This window comes from Mytilus trossulus, chromosome 8, assembly GCF_036588685.1.
Source record: "Mytilus trossulus isolate FHL-02 chromosome 8, PNRI_Mtr1.1.1.hap1, whole genome shotgun sequence".
NCBI lineage: Eukaryota > Metazoa > Mollusca > Bivalvia > Mytilida > Mytilidae > Mytilus > Mytilus trossulus.
Window position 1 is genome coordinate 21,660,625 of NC_086380.1, and position 24,437 is coordinate 21,685,061.

The following is a 24,437-nucleotide window of genomic DNA, read 5'->3' on the forward strand; positions in this document are numbered from 1 at the left end:
AATAAAATACTTTTTACAACAGATTTCAGTGAGTATGTAGCTACAGGTAATATCTTTGGTTAGCTTGCTTGTTAGCTGAACCGTGAAGTAATTGTGCTGTGATACTTTTTGCTGAAGACTTAAAATTCAAACACTCATCTTTCCATGTATACTTTTGTCTCGCAATGATTTAACGACGACTATACTGTAATTCTGTCATTTGTTACATTTGTTTAACTGTCAAAAGAATTCAAGTGCTAGTCATTTTAAATCCTACTGTGCATAAATCTTTCTTTGTGGGTTATACTAAAAATATTATACTATATTTACATTTTTGATAAATATACAAGTAAATATAAAAAAAGAAGATGTGGTATGATTGCCAATGAGACAACTCTCCACAAGAGACCAAAATGACACAGAAATTGTAACAACTATAAATCACCATAAGGCCTTCAACAATGAGCAAAGCCCATACCACATAGTCAGCTATAAAAGGTCACGAAATGACACTGTAAAACAATTCAAACAAGTAAACTAACGGATTTATCAATAAACATAACAAAAAAAAAAAATAAAAAAAAAATGTATCCTTGACATTGGTCACTTGTTCACCACACCCACAATGAATTATAGACGCTATTTTTAAATATTTTCCATGATTTCCTACATTAATGCATTACTTGGGTGACAAAAAAAATCACACATCATTTTTATCGTTTCTGTTGTTAGTTATGTTATAAAAGTTGAATTATAATTTGTGTTGCGTAATATATATGCATGATGTTAGTCCTTATGATGTTAAATCATGCAATATGCCACCAGTTCCAGTTTTCCCACTATTGGTCGGCGATTCATGCAGGTCACTCCGGCTTCATCACCAACAACAACTGACCGTCTTCTATAACGGAAAATTTTTAAAAACTCAAAAACAATAAGCTGAGCAACCAGGAAAGCTGTATTTGCCTTGAAATCAAAAGTGTTATCCTTATATTTGAATGTTTTCACATACCTTAATTTGTTTGATACATATATAAGTAGTATTTTATGCTATGACAGTGAGATATATGGGGCTTTCGTAAAGCTCCAAATATTGAAAAAGTTCAGTTAGATTTTTGCAAAAATATTTTAGGTGTCAAACAATGTACAACGAATGTAATGGTGTATTATGAGCTTAGTAGATATCCTTTGATATATTCTAGATTGTATAATATTATAAGATACTGGTTTTAACTTCTATCAACGAATAATTGTATTCTTGAAAATTGTTACAAAGACCAGGTACAGAACCAATGTAATAACAGAAATAGTTGGATTTATCAACTGAAGTATTTATTGGTTAATTTGGGTTTGAATGATTTCGGTATAACCAAGATAAATTAGTTGTAAAAGACACTCTTAAGTATTTTATCAAAACTAGAATATTTGATCAAGCTAATCAATATTTGAATCAACTATTGGATGACTCGCCAAAGTGTTTTTTATATAAATACTGTGTAAATAATGTTCGTTTACAATTTTACCTCACTAAACATGTCAATTTTAGAGTGTATCTAACGAGAATAAGATTGTCTTCACATAACTTATTTGTTGAAACAGGACGATATCACGGTGTTAATAGATCAGAACGAAAATGCACTCTCTGTACTTTAAATACAATAGAAGACGAGTTTCATTTAATTTTACAGTGTGATTGTTATAATGCAATTAGGAGACAGTATATTAAGCCATATAATTATAAGCGTCCATCGTCATTTAAGCTTATACAGTTGTTGAGCACAGAAAATGTAAAAGACATGTGTTACCTTAAAAGTTTGTAAATTTCTTTTCCATGCATTTAAACGTAGAACAGACATGTTATAAGTTAACAATACTTACTACAGATTATCATTCTTCTCGGATGTATTCATTTATCAGTTATATATGTTTTATGTATTTATTTATGATATATTGTATTTGCATATATATCATATTTGTACTAATGAGCATCATTTGCTCAAAGTAATAAAGAATTGAATATAACCAATTATCCTGAAAGTGGCGTTAAACACCAAAACAGAATTCATCATTCTTCAATTTCATTGTTACCCTTGAGATTAAAACGTTCAGATATTTTTCTTCTGTAGAAATTTAACATTAATTAAAAGAGAAAATTACTATTGTACCCCTATTTTTCTGTTTTGCTCAAACATTGTTGTGAACATAAGGGACGACATCAAAAGTTCAATGAAGGATAAAAAAAACTTAATTCACATAGTTTTTTCACTGACCCCCCCTTCTTAACTTAATTTTAGAAAAATTGATTGACCCATATGGATATAAGTAAAAATCAATGTCAGATAACCAAATCTTGCAGCAGTTCACTCCCCCCCAAACTATTTGAATTAAGTTTGTTATCTTACATTGATCTTTTGATGCCGTCCCTAATAGAATTATTTATAGATTTTCGTTGATCATCTCAACGAGATTAATTTTCTCGCTTGAGCCGGGAAGGCAATCGAGTTGACATGACCAATGCTAATCTTTTTATCGCTATTTTACCTATGACGACGTTGTCAATTTCGTTAGCACAGCCACGTGACTCCTTAGTTTCTAGCGACAATTTTCCAACTCAAGCAAGTAGAATGATATGAAAAATATCACAAATGATATAAGGAAAAATGAAGATAATACCGATAAAGACTGTTTTAAAATAGAGACGAATACTTGCTCATTGTTGAAGGTCGTACGGTGACCTATAGTTGTTAATGTCTGTGTCATTTTGGTCTTTTGTGGATAGTTGTCTCTTACACAGCTAGCTGTAAAATACGGTTTAATCCACCATTTCAGTCTACACAAGGAAATACCTGTACAAAGTTCAGAATATGACAGGTGTTTCCTTTCGTCCTTGGAGCTCGGTATTTTTTTTTATATTCTTGCAGAGTCACTACTAAGTTGAATAAATCGTACGGTCTCTGTCGGCATGAATGTGGTATACTTGCCAGTGAGACACCTATCCACAAAAAATCAAATGAAGTTGATTGGGGTGGGGTGGGGGGGGGATGATTTAAGCAATTATAGCCAACACTACGGTTTTCAGAAATGGAAGAACCCATACCATATAGTTAGCTATGTCCATTATTGAATTTTGAATAATAAAAATAAATAAATGACGTACTTCAGCGCGGTATAATCTTTTACTTTTTGAGGTAATTATTACGCCTTCGAAGTTGTGGACTGCACTTTTATGTACACAAAGTCGATAATAAGATATACTTATAGGATTCGAGCTATTATTAGCCTAATTCATTGACATTGCAGATCTATATAATGAACCTGTCGGTGATATTCACATAAAAATTATGATACTAACATTGAAAGTTCATTTGCACCACAATTTTTTTCAAAGGTCAAAATATAGGGCTGTCCGGCATATTTTCAACGTTTATATGCCCTGAACTTCTCAGAGTTTAAACTTACACTAATTTTCTTAACTACCCCTTCCTCGAATGAAAGGTTACCACAGATTTCAATGTAAACAATATGCACGTGTTTATTTACTGGTAACATTCTCAAGTTCTGTCTCTGCGATATGGAACACAGAGAGCATAACTGGGAACCAGTATGTTAACAAAATTTTCTATGAATATTCAAATTCTCCCCAAAAGAGGCGTGTTCTCAGAAACAACTGTATTTACAAAGTGCAACCTATAAACGAAAACAACCCGAAATATTATGACAGTGGTGATAATAATGAAACATTTTTTATCTCAATTTATTTCATTCAACTGGATAATGTCATTTTATGTTTGATTTTATGTCCGTGTGTTGTAACATTATGCATTTCTTTTGCTGGTTATTATTCAAGTCCAAAATTTCGTCAAATCAGATTCGAGATTTGTGACATCATGCATGCTGTACCACAGTTATGTTTCCTTTAAAAATAGGCCACAAACAGAAATCATGTCTTAATGCATCACCCAAAATAAAACTTTTGTTAAAGCTTTACAATACAATCCATTTAAAAATGACCGTTATGAATTATAGCCAATTAAAGAATATTTTTTTGTTGCCCGATCGATCGTAAAAAGAACTTCAAACGCAAAATGGTTTATAACGTTAAAATGATTTTTTTTCATTATTGCAATTTTTCAATTAAAAGTTTTCGACTACTTTAATGTTTGTTATCAAATTATTTATTTTCAATTTAGTTTCTGCGCACAATTTGTTTATTGGCCATACCACAAACAGGGATGCAAATAACTGATAACAACTGCAAGGTCTAGACTGATTAATAGTATGCTGATAACCTGATTGACAATTGATAAAAGTGAAGTGCAGCAAGTTAGCATAGTTATACGAAAACGGAGAGAAGGAGTACATGAAATCTGTTGGGTAAGTAGTTACAATAGTTATCAAAGGTATCAGGATTATAATTTAGTACGCCAGACGCGCGTTTCGTCTACATAAGACTCATCTATGACGCTCAAATCGAAATATTATAAAGCCAAACAAGTACAAAGTTGAAGAGCATTGTGGATCCAAAATTCCCAAAACTTGTGCCAAATACAGCTAAGGTAATATTTGCATGGAATAAAAAAATCCTTAGTTTTACAAAGTGGAGAAAGTTAATTAGAGGCCATTGAGAAAAAGAGTTGACGAAAGAGAGCAAAACACCGTGGATAATAAAAAGGCAAACATACATTTCAATGCCCACACAACAACTAATACAGAAACCAAAAGTATAGTCAACATGAAACTCACGAAATACCGAGGGTGAACTCTTTTGCATTGATAAGATCAGTAATTTCTATTCCTGAAATAATACCAGTCGTGTTGCTCATGTGGAAATCCGATATTCTTTATTCAATAACCATGGTTCTTCAAACCTTGGAAGATTAACAAATGTCTCTTTTTGAACCCGATTTTTTTCTAACATGAACACACGAGAAGTAGTTTTTATGATTTTTTTTGTGCAGACGCAACTTTTAAAATGGGACGTTTTCGAAAATGTATGCAAATGTTTTGTTTTGTTTTCGCACAGGAAACAACAATGAAACACGTTGTCTTGGTAACAGGCGGTAGTGGATTTCTTGGTCAGCATGTGGTGAAACACTTACAACTCTATGGAGAAAATGTTAAAGAAATTAGAGTTTTAGATATGATCGACTATAAGCAAAAGCTAGGTATATATATATACTGATACTTTTAACAATGTTATTTTTATTAAAATGAGACAACAGTAGTCCATCGGTTTGATATGTAAAAACTGACTAAACAGTTAATATTGTTCCTTTTAAAATTTTTATACGATGATGACTGATGTACCCATATTTTGACTATTTCATTTATTGTGTCTGTTTATTTAACGCATCAATGTAAATATAACGGAATTTGATGAGACTGTCATTAAAGTGAGAGGGTTAGCCCTATAGAACCAGGTTTAATCCACCATTTTCTACATTTGAAAATGCCTGTACTAAGTCAGGAATATGACAGTTCTTGTCCATTCGTTTTTGATGCGTTTTGTTATTTGATTTTGCCATGTGATTATGGACTTTCCGAATTGATTTTCCTCTAAGTTCAGTATTTTTGTGATTTTACTTTTTACAGATTTATTTAAGAAATTGTAAATCAACCACGCACTGTAATATAAAAAGTAGGAAGAACTAGTATGATTGTCAACGTGAGAACTCGCCATATGAGATCAATTGACTGAGAAATGTAGGTCACCATATGACTTTCAACAATGAACAAAACATATAATGCAGAAAAAGCTTTAAAAGTCACCGAGAGGACAGATTAAACAGTTTAAATCCCTTTATAACTTGCTGTTCTTTTTATATCTATTGAGAGAAACTAACGACCTGATTGATTTACAAACCAATAAACGAAAAAACAATATTATGAGCAAAAACAAACGATTACTCCTGAGTTACATATTAGAAAAGGCATCACAGAAAACTACAGTATTATATATGGATGCAGGCATCAAATCCCCTCTCCTAATCTGGGACATTTGCGTAAGAGCACAACATCACATAAGTATATTCTCTTCAGAACGATACAAAACATCAAAAATAAATTATCAAACCTTAAGTACACAAATCTGAGATTAATTGTAGTTACCGAAAGCTTGTCCAAAGCCGTTCAGATGATGACAATAATCAAAAGGATGCACGTGTATGTATCACCAACGAAAAATATGTACAGCTGTTATGTGTTTAATTGTGTTTAATTCAATTTTTAGAATTTGAGATTAAGAAGCCAATGCAAACATTTACCGGGAGTATAACAGACAAAGATTTAGTAGAACGAGCTTGCCATCGGGTTGATATTGTTTTACATGTTGCGTCCATTATTGACTACAACCAGTTCCCTAACCAAGCCATTCTAAATGAAGTTAATGTCAAAGGTAGCCTTCAATTATAAGACTAACTAAATTTGATAATGGTAATTGGGAATATGTCAAAAAGACAAGAACCAGACCAAAATGAAAACAGCCGAAGGCCACCAATGGGTCATCAATACAGCGAGAAAATCCTGCACCCGGAGGCGTGCTCCAGCTGGCCCTTAAACAAAAATGTGTACTAGTTCAGTGATATGAATGGACGTCTCACTAAATAAGAAATATATAAATGAACAGAAAAAAATTATGAAGACCTAACAAATCTATTTTTAGCTAGCTTAACATTTAGTTAAAGTCATTCAATGTTTTCTTTTTTGACAGTATACCATTTTTTGTGATGATGTTCTTAATTGCCTCAATATTGTAAAAAATCTTTATGGGTACAAATTGGACAATAAGCATGTAGTTGTCTTAGTCATACCTTGTCATTGGCTTTGTATACAAATTAAAGAGAAAAATTGATGGAATGGCATGAACTAAAAATGAAGAGAGATCGGATGCGTGTTCATCGTGAAAACTATCAAAAACACCAAATTAGGAATCATTACACAGGACGCATATTTGATGCTCGTAATAAGCATAACTCCATGACGAATTAATTTAAAAATTATTGCCGAATGACGTTAACGGTAATCTATGGTTCACGGCAATAAAATGTATGTACAGGTTCTATATTCTATGCGATAAATTTTTTTAGATTTTTCCAATAAAAACCGCAACGATAATTTTTTGAGCCCTCTGACGAATCACAATACGGATATTATGACGAATCAGTGTAACATTTCAATCAATTTGACGCTAACTGTAGCTGGACATGATAGTTTGACGATTGATGGTAAAGGTAATTTCGACCCTCAAGATTGCTAATATAAGTGGCGTTTTAAAAAGACAAATTAAACTCGAGGTGAAGAGCATTTCTAGCGAAAAAAGCATCTTCTGCTATGCATTGTATCCCAGTAAAACTTTTTAATGCTTCGAAACCCATCTAATTCATATTATTAACATTTCCACAACAGGTACAGAGGTCGTATTGAATGCATGTCGGGAGGAGAATGTACCGTACCTTATTTACTGTAGTTCTAGTTCAGTATATCTTGGTCCGGAGGCTGTGATGGACGGAACAGAAACATCTGTTTCACAGCCATCTAGATTCTATTATAAAGCCTATGCCTCGTCTAAAGCTAAAGCACAAGATATGGTCTTATCTGCAAATGGTTCTAAATTGAATAATGGTAAGTACTTATGCCATGTTTAAAACAATGGCCGAATAGTAGTGATATATGTATTATGTTCAACAATTAAGTAGAAAAAGTAACAACTCAAATTGAGAATGAAAATGGGGAAGATGTCAAAGAGACAACAACCCGACCAAGGAGCAGTTGAGAGCCAATGCAACAGGAAAATCCTAAACGCGAAGGTAGTCCTCAGTAGCCCCAAAATTAAATTTTATACTACACTATAGCTTGATGCAATTTGCAATTGAATTGCATTACATTGTGTCGTTTGAGATATTACACTTTATTTTACTTAGTGAGACATGTATGCATTTTAACAACATGAATCCACAGAAATAAATGTAATATCCGAGACAACAGAATTCCAATTTTAGACATCAGAATTTGATTGACACATGTTTCTTTTAACAGACGTCACGAGCACGATATGTATTAGATAAATCAATCCTCACATATTTTAGGAGGCTCGCGTGTAAAAGATTTTCACAGAAAAAAAACCCATTTTTTTTCATTACACATTTCATTTATTACCTTAAGTAGTTGTTACTTTATCATATGACACAAAAATCATTCCAAAAAATCAATTCGTGTTGGCCCCAGATGACTTTTTAAATGTAGATATCAAGGAAAAAGCTCCAAATTATTTCCGTTTTGTGAAAAAATGCCATTTTTTGGCATTAAAACTGAAATATCTTTTTTTTTAGCTCATCGGTGATCTATATTTTTCATTATTGTTTTTGAATAAGTTTTACATAAACTAAATAATTGTTAAATATTAGCGATTTCTTCTGTAATTCATTTTTTTTAAATCGATATTACCGCTATATCTCCTATTAGTTTAACAGAAAAAAAGACATTAAGAAAAATGTATGCTTCTTTCGAAAAAAGATTGTCATCGTAAATGAACGGTGACCCCATTTTTTTATAAAAGAAAACGCAATGTTTTTAATAATGAAATATATCATGATATTGTTAAGGAATAAGACTGACAGATTTAAAACTTTGGTTAATCCCAAATAAATTAATATGACATTTAACATATATTTTATTATCTATATTATTTACTTTGTTTATTATGTATGGCAGGAACTGTTCTGAGAACTCTTGCAATTTTACCTTTGCCTATGTTTGGGGAATTGGACAACGTACAAATACCACTTGCCGTTCGCCCATTCAAGGGTAAAACATTCCCAGTGGTTGGACCTATGGACGCTACAGTACAGTTCAGTTATGTTGGAAACACTGCAATGATGTTCGTCATAGCAGCAGAAGCTTTACCTAATAATTCGTCGCTTGGAGGACATTTTTTCTTTGCCGCCGACGATACGCCTCCAGCCTCATATCCCGAAACAATGAAACCTTTTTTTAACCATTTTGGTACTACGACTTCTAAATGGCATGTTCCGTATTGGATTGCGATGTTTCTGATGTTTCTGTTTTTCTGTGTACTGTTTATCTTGCGGTTCATGAGAGTTACTTTACCGACAGTACATTTTTCGTTTGGTAGTTTAGCCTTTCTTAATACGACATTTTATGTTACTTACGACAAAGCTAAAACTATGCTTGGATATAAACCTCTTTATGAATATGGGTCATGCATCGAAAGAGCCAAAGCGTTTTATGAAAGTATAATTTAAAAAAGATTGAATGTGACCTTTTTATTTTATTTTTTAATTGTTTCGTATGTACAAGTTTTTGGTAAATGTGTATTTTTTTTTCGAATAATTGTTCTTGTAAAACAATATTGATATTCTTTTATGTTCAATGTTATAAATATAGTATACATATTTTAAGAATGGAGAACCAATGCTTTATCCTGTGTTTATTCAAAATATTTGCCTACTTCATACTAATAATACTGTTCATGTCTGGAAAATTTTATATTCAAAAGCAGTCTTTTTAAGATGATCGGCTAATCATGCAGTTATTAATATTTCTTTTTGTTTTGTTCAACATAAACGGTCAGAAACGGTCAACTATTCAAAAACTGAGATTTGATATTTGCGTTTCGAATTGCAAATACAAATCAAATTATAACTTTAGTCGTTTGGTAGTTTAGCCTATCGTAACAGAAACCCCGGGCCAATTTCAGCACAACTTTTTTGATCTTTTGGTCCTCGATGCTGTTCAACTTTGTACTTGTTGTCATTTTGATGTTATATTTCACATGGCCATAAAAGAGGGAGGTTTGGCATGCCAAAAAAACAGTTTCAACCCACCATTTTTTCCTTTAAAAATGTCCTGTACCAAGTTAGGAATATGGCCATTGTTATATTATAATAGTTCGTTTCTGTGTGTGTTACATTTTAACGTTGCGTCGTTTGTTTTCCCATATTTTTTAGTGTAAATTCACATTGCGATAAGACGTGTCACGGTACTTGTCTATCCCAAATTCATGTATTTGGTTTTGATGTTATATTTGTTATCCTCGTGGGATTTTGTCTGATGATTGGTCCGTTTCTGTGTGTGTTACATTTTAGTGTTGTGTCGTTGTTCTCCTCTTATATTCAATGCGTTTGCCTCGGTTTTAGTTTGTTACCACGATTTTGTTTTTTGTCTATGGATTTATGAGTTTTGAACAGCGGTATACTACTGTTGCCTTTATCTATCTTAATACCAACTTCTATGTTACTTATGACAAAGATTTAATTATGCTTAGATATAAAGCTATTTATGACTATGTGTCATGCATCAAAAAAGCTAAAATGTTTTATGAAAGTAAGATTTAAGAAAGATTGAATTTGAATTATTTAAATAAAAAAATATTTCGTGTTTAAAATTTAACTGTAAATGTGTTTTCTATTCGAATAATGTCTTGTTTAACGATATTAATATTCAATTATGTTCAGTCTTATAAATGTAGTATACATTTTTTTAAAGACTGATAAGAATGAAGAATCAATGGTTTTCTCCACAAGTATAATTGCAGCGATCAGAAATAAATTATTGCATGTTATTAATACAACAACTCATTTGTTTATTCGAAATATTTCTATTCTCAATCCACCATTTTCTACATTAGAAAATGCCTGTTCCAAGTCAGAAATATGACAGTTGTTATCCATTTGTTTGATGTGTTTAGACTTCTGATTTTGCCTTTTGATTTTTGATTTTATTTTTTGAATTTTCTTCGGAGTTCAGTATTTTTGTGTTTTTACTTATTTCATATGAGTTGTACGTAGAATAAAGGCGGATACGAAGCTAACATCAAAGAATGAAAGCTAAAGAAAAAAACATAATATCCAAAAGGAAAAAAAAACCCAAAATAGTCCATAAAATGCGACACAGAAAATTAGGATTGCGTACTATACAAAAACCAGATGTAAACTTAAGTGCTTCAAATAAACCAGTTATTGCGGTTTGAGTAAGCGACACTCGTAATTGGAAAGCATTTAGAACATAAGAAAAGTCTGGGAATTTCGGTCTACAGACTTATATAATTCTCATAGCCTACAAAAACTACTAATCTAAACCCGAATAAAAAAGAATTATAAATATTACAAATATTGTCAGGACACAATCATTCCATAACTTTTACATCATTCCATGTTCACTATGAAATAAAAAGCGTTTAATGAAATACATAAAAAGATCATAAAAATGTTTTAAAACACCTCACTGTGACATTTTATCCAATATGAATATAAAAACATGATATAAATCATATGTTCATCTTATCATTTTGCGTTTCACACTGAAATGAATAAAATCTTGATGTACAAGGTATATAGAACGATCGTGTTCCGGTAACATTGTGTTACAATCGATGACCAAGGTAACATCAATCGACATAGGTAACAAAAAACTAGTTCAACATGTTCAAACTTACAATCAAATTAACAGGTACAAATTAAACATGATAATAAAAATATATAACTTATGTTTTAGCATGTTTCTTTTTTACGAATTGTTAAAATTTAATTTACTGCTTCCTGCGGCAAATCCGTATAAAAGATTTCCAGCTTCTGATTTTAGTCACAACTCGTCTTGTCCTCCTTGTATACTATACCCTCTCACTGCTACAGTTAAAGGTATGTTGTTTTATAGTAAATTATGATTTGCAGTTTACTTTTAACGAAGGTTTGGATGACTTTAGAAAGATCTGGCTTCTATTATTAGGTCATATCGCTTTTTATGTGTTTTGTTTCTTAAACTTTTATGAGTTTGAGGATTTCATTATGAATAATTATTTTCCTGTTTGGTCAACAGAAACGTACTAGACAGAGAATTATTTTATCGTTTTGAATTGCAAATACAAAGTCAGAATCATTACCAATTAAACTTGTAAACTCGATTAAGGTTTTACTTATTTTTTTTTTAAATGTTTGATCTGATATTACGAAACATAGAAAACAATCAATATAATCTACTTAAAAAATGCTCGTTAAAAGTTTTTATAAGTACGACACAATCCTATTATTAACAAAACAAGGATTGAAATACGAAACATACCCAAATAGACAAGCAATAATTAAGCGAATTTCTAAAACGGAAGATATGAATTAAAAAAAATAGGTTGTTATTAATAGCTGCTTCCTTTGTGACTTAATAGTTTCTCTCGATTAAAAAATATATAAAAAATATTGGTGAATATTGTCTACATTGAAAAAAGTTTAGAAACTGACACTTGCAAATTTAGACTTTGTAAATTCGATCTGGGTCTGGTTTTTCCATTTATCCTTATCAATATTACTAGACCACTAAATCTCAAAACCAAGGAAAGTTTCTCCATTTATCCTTATCAATATTACTCGACCACTAAATCTCAAAACCAAGGAAAGTTTCTCAATTTATCCTTATCAATATTTCTAGACCACTAAATCTCAAAACAAAGGAAAGTTTCTCCATTTATCCTTATCAATATTACTCGACCACTAAATCTCAAAACCAAGGACAGTTTCTCCATTTATCCTTATCAATATTACTCGACCACTAAATCTCAAAACCAAGGAAAGTTTATCCATTTATCCTTATCAATATTACTCGACCACTAAATCTCAAAACCAAGGAAAGTTTCTCCATTTATCCTTATCAATATTACTCGACCACTAAATCTCAAAACCAAGTAAAGTTTCTTCATTTATCCTTATCAATATTACTCGACCACTAAATCTCAAAACCAAGGAATGTTTATCCATTTATCCTTATCAATATTACTCGACCACTAAATCTCAAAACCAAGGAAAGTTTATCCATTTATCCTTATCAATATTACTCGACCACTAAATCTCAAAACTAAGGAAATGTAAGCGGTAATACAGTTTAGGAGGGAAATCACTTAAAGGATACTTCTATTCAATAGACAAACAGTTCAAATATTACATTTATATGTTTATTATATTATACATTATAACACAGCTGAAAAGCAGTAACAAAACAAAAAGCTGTCGGAGTAGAATTTGATTGTCTAATGAATATTGTCATTACTAATAATTATTTTTATTTATTTTTTTAAACAATACTGAATTGAAATATTTAAAAAATATGTCTGAACAGTTTAATGAATTGAAAAAAAGGAAAATAATACCATTCATTGACGGAAGGAAATAATAAAAAAATAATAAGATTAGTACATAATTTTACTAAATTGATTGACATATGAATCAAAAGAAGTGTTGGATTCAATGTGGTAATTAAAACCGACAACACAAAAATATCATCCACACAGACTTCTAAATATCAATCATTTATGTTTGTCTTAAGTTGCTGCCCTTTTGATCTTATTTACAAAATTCTGCAAAATTGTTTTAAAAGAAGAGTTAATCAAGTTTGAACATCCATGCGATTATGATTCCATTTACGCTAGCAAATGTACAGCACCAATATGTACGCCTATCTCTCATATAGTCGCTAGAAAGAGAAAGAGTCAATATATTTGCATTTGTGAAATGACTTTGAAGTGTTTACATAAAAAAGTGAAACTACATTTTGAAAATAGAATAAATTAAACAACTATTTTTGTATGACATTTAGACTTAATTTTAATGTTGTAATCGTTTTTTGTATTAAGTAGAACGCTTTGTGAACACTTTTCCTCTCCTACTGTGCGAGATAATTTCAGTTTCCTTAATATAAATTATTTTCATTATAAATGTCATCTAATAAACAACAAATACATTTAGAAAATAATATTTACGTGACATATATTGCCTTATAGTGAATATTATAGGTTTTATATCATATTGTTATAAAGATTATTGTTAAGAAACGTTTTGCCAATTTATAATTGTTAATAAATTATACAAAAACCGATGGAATCTATAGATTAACACTTCTTTTTATGATGTTACTACATATCGTTATTACAAAAAAAAAATCAGCTTTGTTTGATTATGTAGAGAACAGATCTAAAATATCATAATGGCCTTGAATGACATACTTTTCGGAACCACACAAAAAGAATGTTACTGATTGTTTGTTTTACTGACATTCTCTTGTTATGTTTCAGTCTTTCATTATGAATCCAATTCAGACCGTTGTCACATTCATTGCTGTCTTCGCCACAGTTAATGGTGCTGGTTATGGAAAAGGTGGCGGTATGGGCGGCGGTATGGGAGGTGGTATGATGGGAGGAGGAATGGGTGGCGGTATGGGCGGGGGAATGATGGGTGGTGGTATGGGAGGTGGTATGATGGGAGGCGGTATGGGAGGTGGTATGATGGGTGGTGGCATGGGAGGCGGTATGGGTAAGATGATGGGCGGTGGAATGATGGGAGGTATGGGAGGTGGTATGATGGGCGGTATGGGCGGTGGTATGATGGGTGGTATGGGTATGGGTAAGATGATGGGCGGCGGTGGTATGGGCGGAGGAATGGGAGGTGGTATGATGGGAGGTATGATGGGTGGTATGGAGGGCGGTATGGGTGGTATGGGAGGTGGTATGGGTAAGATGATGATGCCAATGCCAATGCCAATGCCAATGCCAATGCCGATGCCAATGCCAATGCCAATGCCAATGCCAATGCCAATGCCAATGCCAAAATCTATGCCAATGCCAATGCCAATGCCAATGCCAAAAATGGGAGGTGGTATGATGGGAGGCATGATGGGAGGTAAGTTGAACTAATATTGTTTTCTTTCTTTTAACTATTTATGTATTCCATTCAATGTTTTGCATGATGAACTTGGGGAACACACAGCTACCGCTAACATAAAAACAAACACCAAATACACGTGGCTATATTGATGACTCACAAATATGTCTAGCACGCTCTTGGTGTGAAATTCAAAATTTAAACTGAATTTTATTAATGCCTCAAAATTTAAGCTGAACCATTATGTTTTCTCTTCTGAATAAACTGATATCATTAATAAAGAACAAGGTTTGGTCACTTTTATTTATGAACATTCAAATGTAAATTGTGTAATACTATTGAAATCACCCATAACTATTTGTTACATGTGTATATATAGTACATGAATGTAGTTTGAATTCAAATTCAAACATCGAAAGTTATATATTGATATGTTTCATGTTTAAGAAAAAGAAATACACTTATTACTATAATATCATAAAAAACATCTTTATTGTTAATATTATTTATTTACTTGTTATGATATTTGATTTATGTCTCTTTTTTCATATAGGTATGGGCGGAGGAATGATGGGCGGTATGGGCGGTATGGGCGGAGGAATGATGGGAGGTATGGGCGGAGGAATGGGAGGAGGAATGGGAGGAGGAATGGGCGGAGGAATGGGCGGTAAAATGGGAGGTGGCAAAAGTAAGTGTTTGTTTATTGTAGCTTTATTTTGTAAGAATGCTCTATATATTTGCTTACATTCATTTTATTTGAACTTTGGCGAAGTTGTGTCATTGGCAATCATACCACATCTCCTTTTTATGTTGAATGTTTTGATACAAACAAACAAACCTAAGTATTACATTTATAAATATATTTTTTAATTGCAGGATACAGAAGAGCCACCGGTACGTATAACTCGCCCTCTATTTTTATATTAAAGAATATCATAATTTCTTAAATTCTGCAAATTAAAGTACTGTGAATTCATTAATGTTCGTTGGGTACCAATTTTCGGGGATTTTCTCGGTCGAGTGAACTATGGAACTAACAGTTCAACGAACATCATTTTTTTATACTTTGACAATCCGCGAAACTAAATATCTACAAACATTCAAGTTTCCTTAATCCCAGAAAATTGGTACCCACGAAAATAAAAAGAATCCACAGTAATTCAAACGTTCGTTGTCGTGTAATAGTCAGTGCTATTTGAATACTTTGCATCTTAATAAGATTGATTGAGTGATTAAATGACTGAAGGGTTTGTTGACTGATTGATTGATTACTAAACGTGACATCTTCACAAATGCATTGTAGCAAATAGTGGACATCACATACATTTTTAGCCTCTCATTTAAGAATCGAAATGAAATCATTGTTATATTCTATTAAATCAATTACATTGTACATGAAATTATTTGAAACTTTTATTTTCCTCGATTAACTTTTATCTCAAAAGTACATATCAAAGGGAAATAACCTGATATACACCTTTCGTTATTTTTTTTGGTCGTCTACTTATGTTGCTTTTTTCTTTCTTTCAGATTCTTATTCATACGACTATTGAACAACGTCATTTAGATTGGATTAGTCAGAAACATTTCATCATTGTAATATATAATAAATGTTCATACATTCCTTGATTGTTTTTTCATGATATTAATCACCAATATCGATTATTTTATATAAGAGTTTTGATTGTTGTAAATATGATAACATGTCATTCTCTACAGTAGAACATTTGCCATTATAAGAACTTTAGACCTGTAGAGGGTTGCAGCTAATTAAAACAAGTTTAACCCTGCTACATTCTGTATTTGTCTGTCCTATCGTTTGTAATTCAGTAGTTTCTTAATGCCTGTATAACATATTTGTTTTTTCTGTTCTTTTTTTTGTTCATAAATCAGGCCGTTAGTTTATTCGTTTGAATTGTTTTACAATTGTCATTTTGGCCCATGAAAACATTAATCAAAATAGAAAACAAACAGGCTGTAAGAGCAGCAGCTTCTAAATTGCTCGATCGTGATTAAGGGAAGACGATATTGTTGGACGTTATGTGTTTGTGAGTTCTCATTTCACCAATACAAGAGTGACACGACAACACTATTTTCTAACAAGGGAATTGTATTTATAAAAAAAAAGAAAATTGGGAAAACGTCAATGAAATAAATTCTCAAAAGCACGAAGACGTCTTTTTGGTCAGTTTACCATCTCCTACGATTGACAAATGACATAATCGTATAACAAGCTTTCATTTGCCTTCAGTTTAGATAAACAAACAAATTAACCCAAAGGACAGCAAATAATTAACATCCAAAAAATACACACCACATGAAAAACTGAAATGAAGTATCATGAACCCTGATCACAACTAAGCGGAGTCATGTGTCAAATAAACGTAGACATATCCGTCTAAGTATTATGATGAGTCGTGTCCGATTATTAATCACCAAAAAAGAAAAGAGGAGGGCATGTTTGCTCTACGATACATAGACTATTGCTATGGTCATCCGTACAACAATATTCAGTTACTATCAACGATACAAGTCATGGTGTCAAATATAACACGTTCTATATCATGATTCATGTTTTCTATCACAAACTATTGGTGTAGTTCCTTTTAAAAAAAATAATAAATCATCTTATTTAAAATCCTGATAGAAATCTCAAGCCATTGTATCAAGAAATATATAAAAATACCGAACTCCAGTGTTACTTAAAAGAGGGGGAGTCTATCTAAACAGATTACATCAAACGTAATCAATCAACAGAACGAGTGAAAAACAATTAACTGACTGTCGTACAAGTGAGAGGGTTAGCGCTATAGAACCAGGTTTAATGCACCATTTTCTACATTTGAAAATGCCTGTACCAAGTCAGGAATATGACAGTTCTTGTCCATTCGTTTTTGATGCGTTTTGTTTTTTGATTTTGCCATGTGATTATGGACTTTCCAAATTGATTTTCCTCTGAGTTCAGTATTTTTTGTGATTTTCTTTTTGTCATATTTCCGACTTCGAATATGCCTTTTCAGATCAAAATGGTGAGTTAAAAATAAGAAAATGATATGAACGCCAATGAAACAACTCTCCAAAAGAGATCAGGTGACACAAAAATTAACACTGTACGGTTTTCCTCAATGAATAATTGAATATAAGAAGATGTGGTAGAGTGCCAATGCGACATGTCTTCATCAAAGTAACAATTTGTAAAAGTAAACCATTATGGATCAAAGAACGTGCTTCAACATGGGGCATTGGCTCACACGGAACAGTAAGCTAAAAAAAGACCCCACAAATGACTAATGTAAAACCATTCATACAGGAATACTTACGGTCTAATCTATATTTCATGGTCAGCGATAGAAGAACCCAAAATTATAAACTTAAATCAGTTCGAATGAGACAACGAATAGCATAATTTATGTGAAAATCTATGAACGAAAAACATATATGTTATACAGCAATAAACTTCAACCACTGCAATACAAGATCCTGATTTGGAACAGGAACATACAAAATAAGGCAGGTTATACTCGGTTAATGGCCCCTTACCTCCGACGGTGGTGTGATAGTTCAACATATGAACAAACTATGAAAATCAGTTGAAAAGGGCTGAACTAATCATATAGATACAAATATTAAAACAGCTTACAAAAACACAGAGCGGTCGTAGACTAGTACTTATACGCCCCTTAGTTCAAAGACTCCACATATAGATCTGAGAGTACTTGCAGGAACTAACAGCTAGTTCAAAGCCATTAACGACTAATAAATAAAAATCATGCATCTAAGATTAAAAGTATTAATAAGTACACATGCAACATCAAATGAATTTAGCATAAAGACGTCAAAAACAGTCATAAAAAAGATGCCATTGTGCAATGCCACGATACAATTATCGAAAGATTCAAGAACCAGGAATTTGCCTCTTATATCTTTATCTAAATAAAAGTAATATCTAGTTTTATTTAAATCAACTGATAAAATAATCTTTGTTAATTGCAATAAAATATTAAATATTTATAATATAAAATAAATAGTTCAAGGATTTCAGTGTTGAACTGGTCACCTTTCAGAAAAAAATTATTTAAAGGCTCGATCACTTTTCCTGGATCTTTTTAAAATTTCATAGTTCTGTAAATAATATAATCGTAAAATTATGATGTGCAATTTTGTTTGAATCAAGAACAACCGAACTTCAAACCAAATCTGTATTTCAATGGAAAAATTAAGTAAAGGTTAGAAGTAATCTGTAGAAACGAAATCCTTGACTTAATATTTAACCAGAACTACGCAGATTACGTTAATTGAATTCCGAAACGTCACAACAAACACGGACATAGCGAACAGTTTGGATTATATATACTGTACGCTTGTGCCAAAGGAACATCTCCGTCGTCCTAAAAAATGAAATTAACAATAGGAAACAAACACCACTCATTTTGTCGTATGTTTTAGTTTACATTTCCTCGTGTATAACCGAAATATCTAAACTAAAAAAGGATAGTTATTAGCGTTTATTTTTAGAAAATTCTTTATCATTTAACGACAAATAAAGAAAAGTGTTGCAGAATTTATCAATTGAATGCAATTCAAACGGATCTGTTCTGAGTTTGGTCATAAACTGTGATTCATAACAGAACAAGTCTGCCATTGATGGGGCGCACTTGATGCCCATGGAAAACATATAACCTGATTAAAAGCTGTCTAAAATTTCCACATGAATGACAGTTGTCTATAGTTCTGTTACATTGACAAAATTGAGAGACCAATCGATTAAGTCATGTACATTTAGCGATAATTAGGATACGTCAAAATCATATTACCAAGCATCACAACTGACAAAAAATGTAAATACACATACAATTAAATCTTAGAAAGACACAAAGAAAAGGTTTTGTAGTGGTATAGAATGATGACAAGGATGCAGAAAAAAATCTTTTGTCGTTAAAAGTATTATAAAGTACAAATATAGTCAAATAAAATTACATGTGTAAAACAAATGGAAACGACACTGTAAAAAACTAAACAAAAAAAAAAAAAATTTTTTTTCCTCATCGTGCATCAGTACCCACCTGAACCGGACTTTCCTTATAAAAAGAAAACCATAACAGAATAATGCATAGATACCGTAATTAATCATTAAATAATAAAAACTCTACCTCAATAACACAAAAAGACAAACAAAGAAAAAACTGTAAAGCCAAAAAGAAACCGAACCTCAACAGTAATAATCAATAAGTATAGACCAACTCAATCATTTGTGAAGAAGACACTGAATATTTATATATTTAGTCTTAGTATTTTGTGTTAAGTATTTTAGAAAAAAGAAAAAATGTCTTTTACAAATCCCTTGCTCATTATATATTTTAAAAATAAAGCCAATATGTAGATGGTTCTAACGCAGATTTTTACAAACAAAAGTTCATTTGAGAAAGGGAATATTATGGTCTAAAGTTTTGTTATCAACTGGTGCTCACTGTCGATTTATCGATACATTATGTTTCAATCTGCCAAACAACAATGCAAAAGCGACGGTATGTCACTTTTACCAAATTAGTTCATATGTGACACATTGGTGCACCTTAGTAATGTAAGTAACCGCACAATTTTTTAACAGATGAAATTGCACGAAAACAGCAGAAATAAGCCTTTTATGCATATTTCGCTAGTTATATGGCAACACTAATGATAGACCTAGCAGTGAGTTTGATATATTTTATAGTCGGATCTATAGAATAAATATCAATTTTATTTATTTATATTTAATCAGGTTGTTGTATCTTCGTTTGAATTGTTCAACCTTTTTAATACTAGTACATAATTGCTTTATTTAATGAGTTTGTCTTTATAGAAAGCTGTTACGAATGAAAACAGCACTTTATTGTTTTTATGATTCTTACGGACAAATAATGCCAGATATCTCAAAGTCAACGGTGTATATGATATACAAAAACAGACGAAGATCTTTGTAATAAAAAAAACCTAACAAATAGTAAAATACATCTAATGCGAATTTGCTTGAAAAAGTTGAAACCTTAGTTGATTTTTTTATGATAAAAATTAAAAAAAAAATGACAATTGAAGGAAGTTTATTATGTAAATAGTATCAATACAGGGGTACTGAGTACTGGGCTGATGGTCGAAGACTTGGTATTCCTCTATTAGAGATGTCAACAGAGTGCTTTACAAATGAAAACAACACGTTACAAATTTCATGCCTTCGAATGTGACATATAATTGCAAATTATGCTATTTCGACCCTAATGGATAGTTATCTCAATCGCAATCAAATTAGATATCCTTAAAACAGGAGATCAACAAACAACAAACCAAACATAGATATTGCCATTTACATACACTAAAATATAAATTAACAAAAACACTGAAATCCGAGGACAATTCTATACTGAAGGTCCGTTAGCAAATAGCAAAGCCAAATGCTCAAACACATCAAACAATAGATGACAATGCAACTGTTATTCCTGATTTGGCACTGGTACTTGGTGCCTGGTACTTAAAGATATGTAAAATAAGAAAAACAAAAATATATTGAAACATAAAAATTGCCTTTACCCTTTTTCAATATGGAAACGTAACAGTAAATATAGGATTATTGTGTAATAATATCCTGCATGTCATAGTGCATTATTTCCATGTGTCAAATGGTGTATTGATTCCTCTCAATTGATGGTATATAAATTGCGTATATTCAATCATGTATTTATTCTATCCATCCAATCGTGTATGATTTCCCTGCGTCTAATGTTGTTGTTATACCTTATGCCCAGTGGTGTATTTATTGTATACATTTAGTGATGTATAATTAAGCCCCCTACATCCAATTGTGTATTATAGATTAAATGTATGCATCAAGATTTGTCTTTATTCCCTACATGAAATTGTGTATAAATTCCAAATATGCAATGGTGTAAAAGTTCCCTTCACCCAATTTGTGTATTAAGTCACTTCATCTAAAGTTGAATTACTACATACCATCTAATGGTGTTTACATTCCCTACACGCTATGGTTTATTAATTCACTACACTTAAAGTTGAATTAATACATAACATCCAGCTAAACTTATGTTCACTATTGTTAAAATTTCTCTGCATCCAATGGTGTTTTAATTCCCTATATACATGGTGTTTAACTTCCAAACATAAAATGCCGTAAATGTTCCCTACATCCAATGTGTATATTATTACACTACACCTAAAGTTGAATTTAAATAATGGTGTTTTAATTCCCTACACGCAATGGTGTATTAGTTCAGTAAATTCAATACAATACAGTTTCGATCCCACGTTGATATTTTAATAAAACTTTTATACTAGCTTTTTTCACCTAAGACTGTGTCAAATATGTCATAAAATATACCTTCATGTGCTACTTAAAGAGATAATTGGGATCGAAATTGAGACCTTTATTGAAAATTAAATTACAAAAGACATACATAACTTTTTTAATTCAAAAGATGAACACAGGCAGATTTTTGTTTGTTTTGGATACAAGTAATTCAAAGTATCAGGATTTAACAAAAGAGTCCATATTTTATATCTGTATATTTATCTAATTTAAAAACAAAATCATCGTTTACATCCCTTACAAATTGGTACAAATAATCAACATACGTAATCAAACCAAAATAAGTTAAAAAAGGGTTCATTGAACTCATTTTCTCAAGTGTTCAATCCCTTCGAATGATAAAAATGTATCTTTTCCCGATATGCCACAGTTCGAAATCACTTAAACAACATTTTTTTCTTTAGCAACATCTTTACCTCTCCTTTGACTGTATCAAATGCCCTAAATACATACTACCAAATGATGTTTTTATTCCTTATGTTCAATGGTATATATACATTCCTGATAACCAATAGTGAGATAATTCTAAAAATCCAATGATGCAATATATCCGGAGATCGATATGTTAGAAACACCTTTCTATGACATATACTCCCATTTGAATCATTTAAACATGATATGAATCATAAGTTCATTTTTTCATTTTTTCATTTCATTTTCAAGTCTAATTAAGGAATATAATGATCTTGATGTACATTGTATGTTGTAACAGTCGTGTCCCAGTAACATTGTATCAGACGTGTACTAATAAAGGTATATACCAGACGCTAAGGTTGACTAATTATATTTTTAATTTGGGGACTATGTCAAAACATTGATTATCGATTTAACAATTAAAATCCTATTCGTGTTGTTGACCGGCTATGTATCTCAAATACTTTTTGCTTTACAATTGCAATCTAAAACTTCTTCATCTCGCAATAGTATTTGAACCAATACATACCAAAAAACAAATTAAAAGAGTTGGTCCTGATTTGTTTCATGAAAAAAGTAACCAACGTAGATACAAGTACGGAGTCATAAATAGTACTACGTAAATAATCACTCTGATTCAAACAAAAAAATGCTGACATTATAAAGATGCAAGATTACTTGATGGACACCATATTTTATACGTTTTGAGGACGACATGAATTGTCATTAATATGGTCAAATTTATAAATTCACTGTTTACAAATTTTTGAATTGAATTAAATACTAAGGCTTTTCTACCTCAGACATAGATTACCTTAGCTGTATTTGGCAAATTCTGTAGGAATTTTGGTCCTCAATGCTCTTCAACTTCGTAATTTATTTGGCCTTTTTAACTTTTTTGGATTGGAGCGTCACTGATGAGTCTATTGTAGACGAAAGTCGCGTCAGGCGTATATACTAAATTTAGTCCTGTTATTTATGATGAGTTTATTTCCAACAACCAATAAACAACAATGACCGAACATCGATTAAACGAGTTAGTGTCAATGCAAATGTCAGAAATAAACCCCAAAATACCCATCCTGTTGGTAATTCAAAACCACAAATTATTAGTATTCAGTATCGTACAAATATAAAAAAAAATATGGTAACTTTTGAGCTTGAGAGACTAAGCACATACATATTTTGTGTGAAACCGTATGTAGACAACAAAAGGACGTTTGATATTATTGAAATGATGAACTACTGTCTCATTAAAAAATATATCATATCTGTCTCCTTTTATTTGAAAAGATTTCAAAATCATGAAAGTGCTTTGAAAAGTTTTAATTTGAAATATGCTAGGCTAAATGTATTTTACATTTAAAATTACGTAGGTGCCAGTATTCAACTTTTAAATATATCATATCTATAATAAAAGATTTTGTAGTGTAAGGCATACAAAAACAATTATGAGGAAGTTAATGAAACATTTTCTTGAAATTGCAATACCTTAACAGCTTAAAGTTTTAGTGTTATAAAAGGAACATATAAAAGAAATTCATGAAAGCGTAATCTTCACAAAAAATATACTATGAATTATTCGAATTTAAAAACTAATATCTATAAGGAAATTGTTATAATTATGTTCGCAAAGAGTAATAAGAAACAGAATCAGTCTGTAACAGTTGAAACCCAAAATTCAACTAACACACACGTACATATAGTTCAAATCTGAAAATCACTTATGTGTTTTGAGCTGTTCCCAAACTAAACGTGTGATTTGTCAACCTCAGCATCGAGTGTACACTATTTCGTAACATATCAATTACAATCGATTACATACGTTACATCTATCGTACACTAGTTTGACATGCTAAAACTTATAATTAATCTAACAGGTTCAAATCAAACATGATAATAAAGAGATATGACTGATGTTTTAGCATGTTTCTATTTTACAAGGCGTTAAAGTTGAATGCACTGTTTCCTGTAGTAGATTATTATAAAAGGGGTCCAGTCTCTGAATATGGTCACAACTTGATTGTCCT

At 31.5% G+C, this 24,437-nt stretch overlaps 2 protein-coding genes across 2 annotated transcripts; both read left to right on the plus strand.

Annotated features, from left to right (window-relative positions):
• The first annotated feature begins 4,287 nt into the window (after window positions 1-4,287).
• On the plus strand, window positions 4,288-9,255 carry LOC134681736 (3 beta-hydroxysteroid dehydrogenase/Delta 5-->4-isomerase type 1-like). The gene is made up of 5 exons (XM_063541375.1): window positions 4,288-4,353; window positions 5,003-5,144; window positions 6,209-6,373; window positions 7,384-7,599; window positions 8,689-9,255. The coding sequence occupies exons 2-5, from the start codon at window positions 5,012-5,014 to the stop codon at window positions 9,237-9,239; spliced, it is 1,065 nt and encodes a 354-aa protein (XP_063397445.1). The 5' UTR covers window positions 4,288-4,353; window positions 5,003-5,011; the 3' UTR covers window positions 9,240-9,255.
• A 4,804-nt stretch (window positions 9,256-14,059) lies between these two features.
• LOC134727453 (ctenidin-3-like) lies at window positions 14,060-16,189 on the plus strand. The gene is made up of 4 exons (XM_063591835.1): window positions 14,060-14,654; window positions 15,190-15,324; window positions 15,513-15,530; window positions 16,167-16,189. Exons 1-4 carry the CDS (start codon window positions 14,060-14,062, stop codon window positions 16,187-16,189), a joined length of 771 nt encoding a protein of 256 aa, XP_063447905.1.
• The last annotated feature ends 8,248 nt before the right edge of the window (window positions 16,190-24,437 follow it).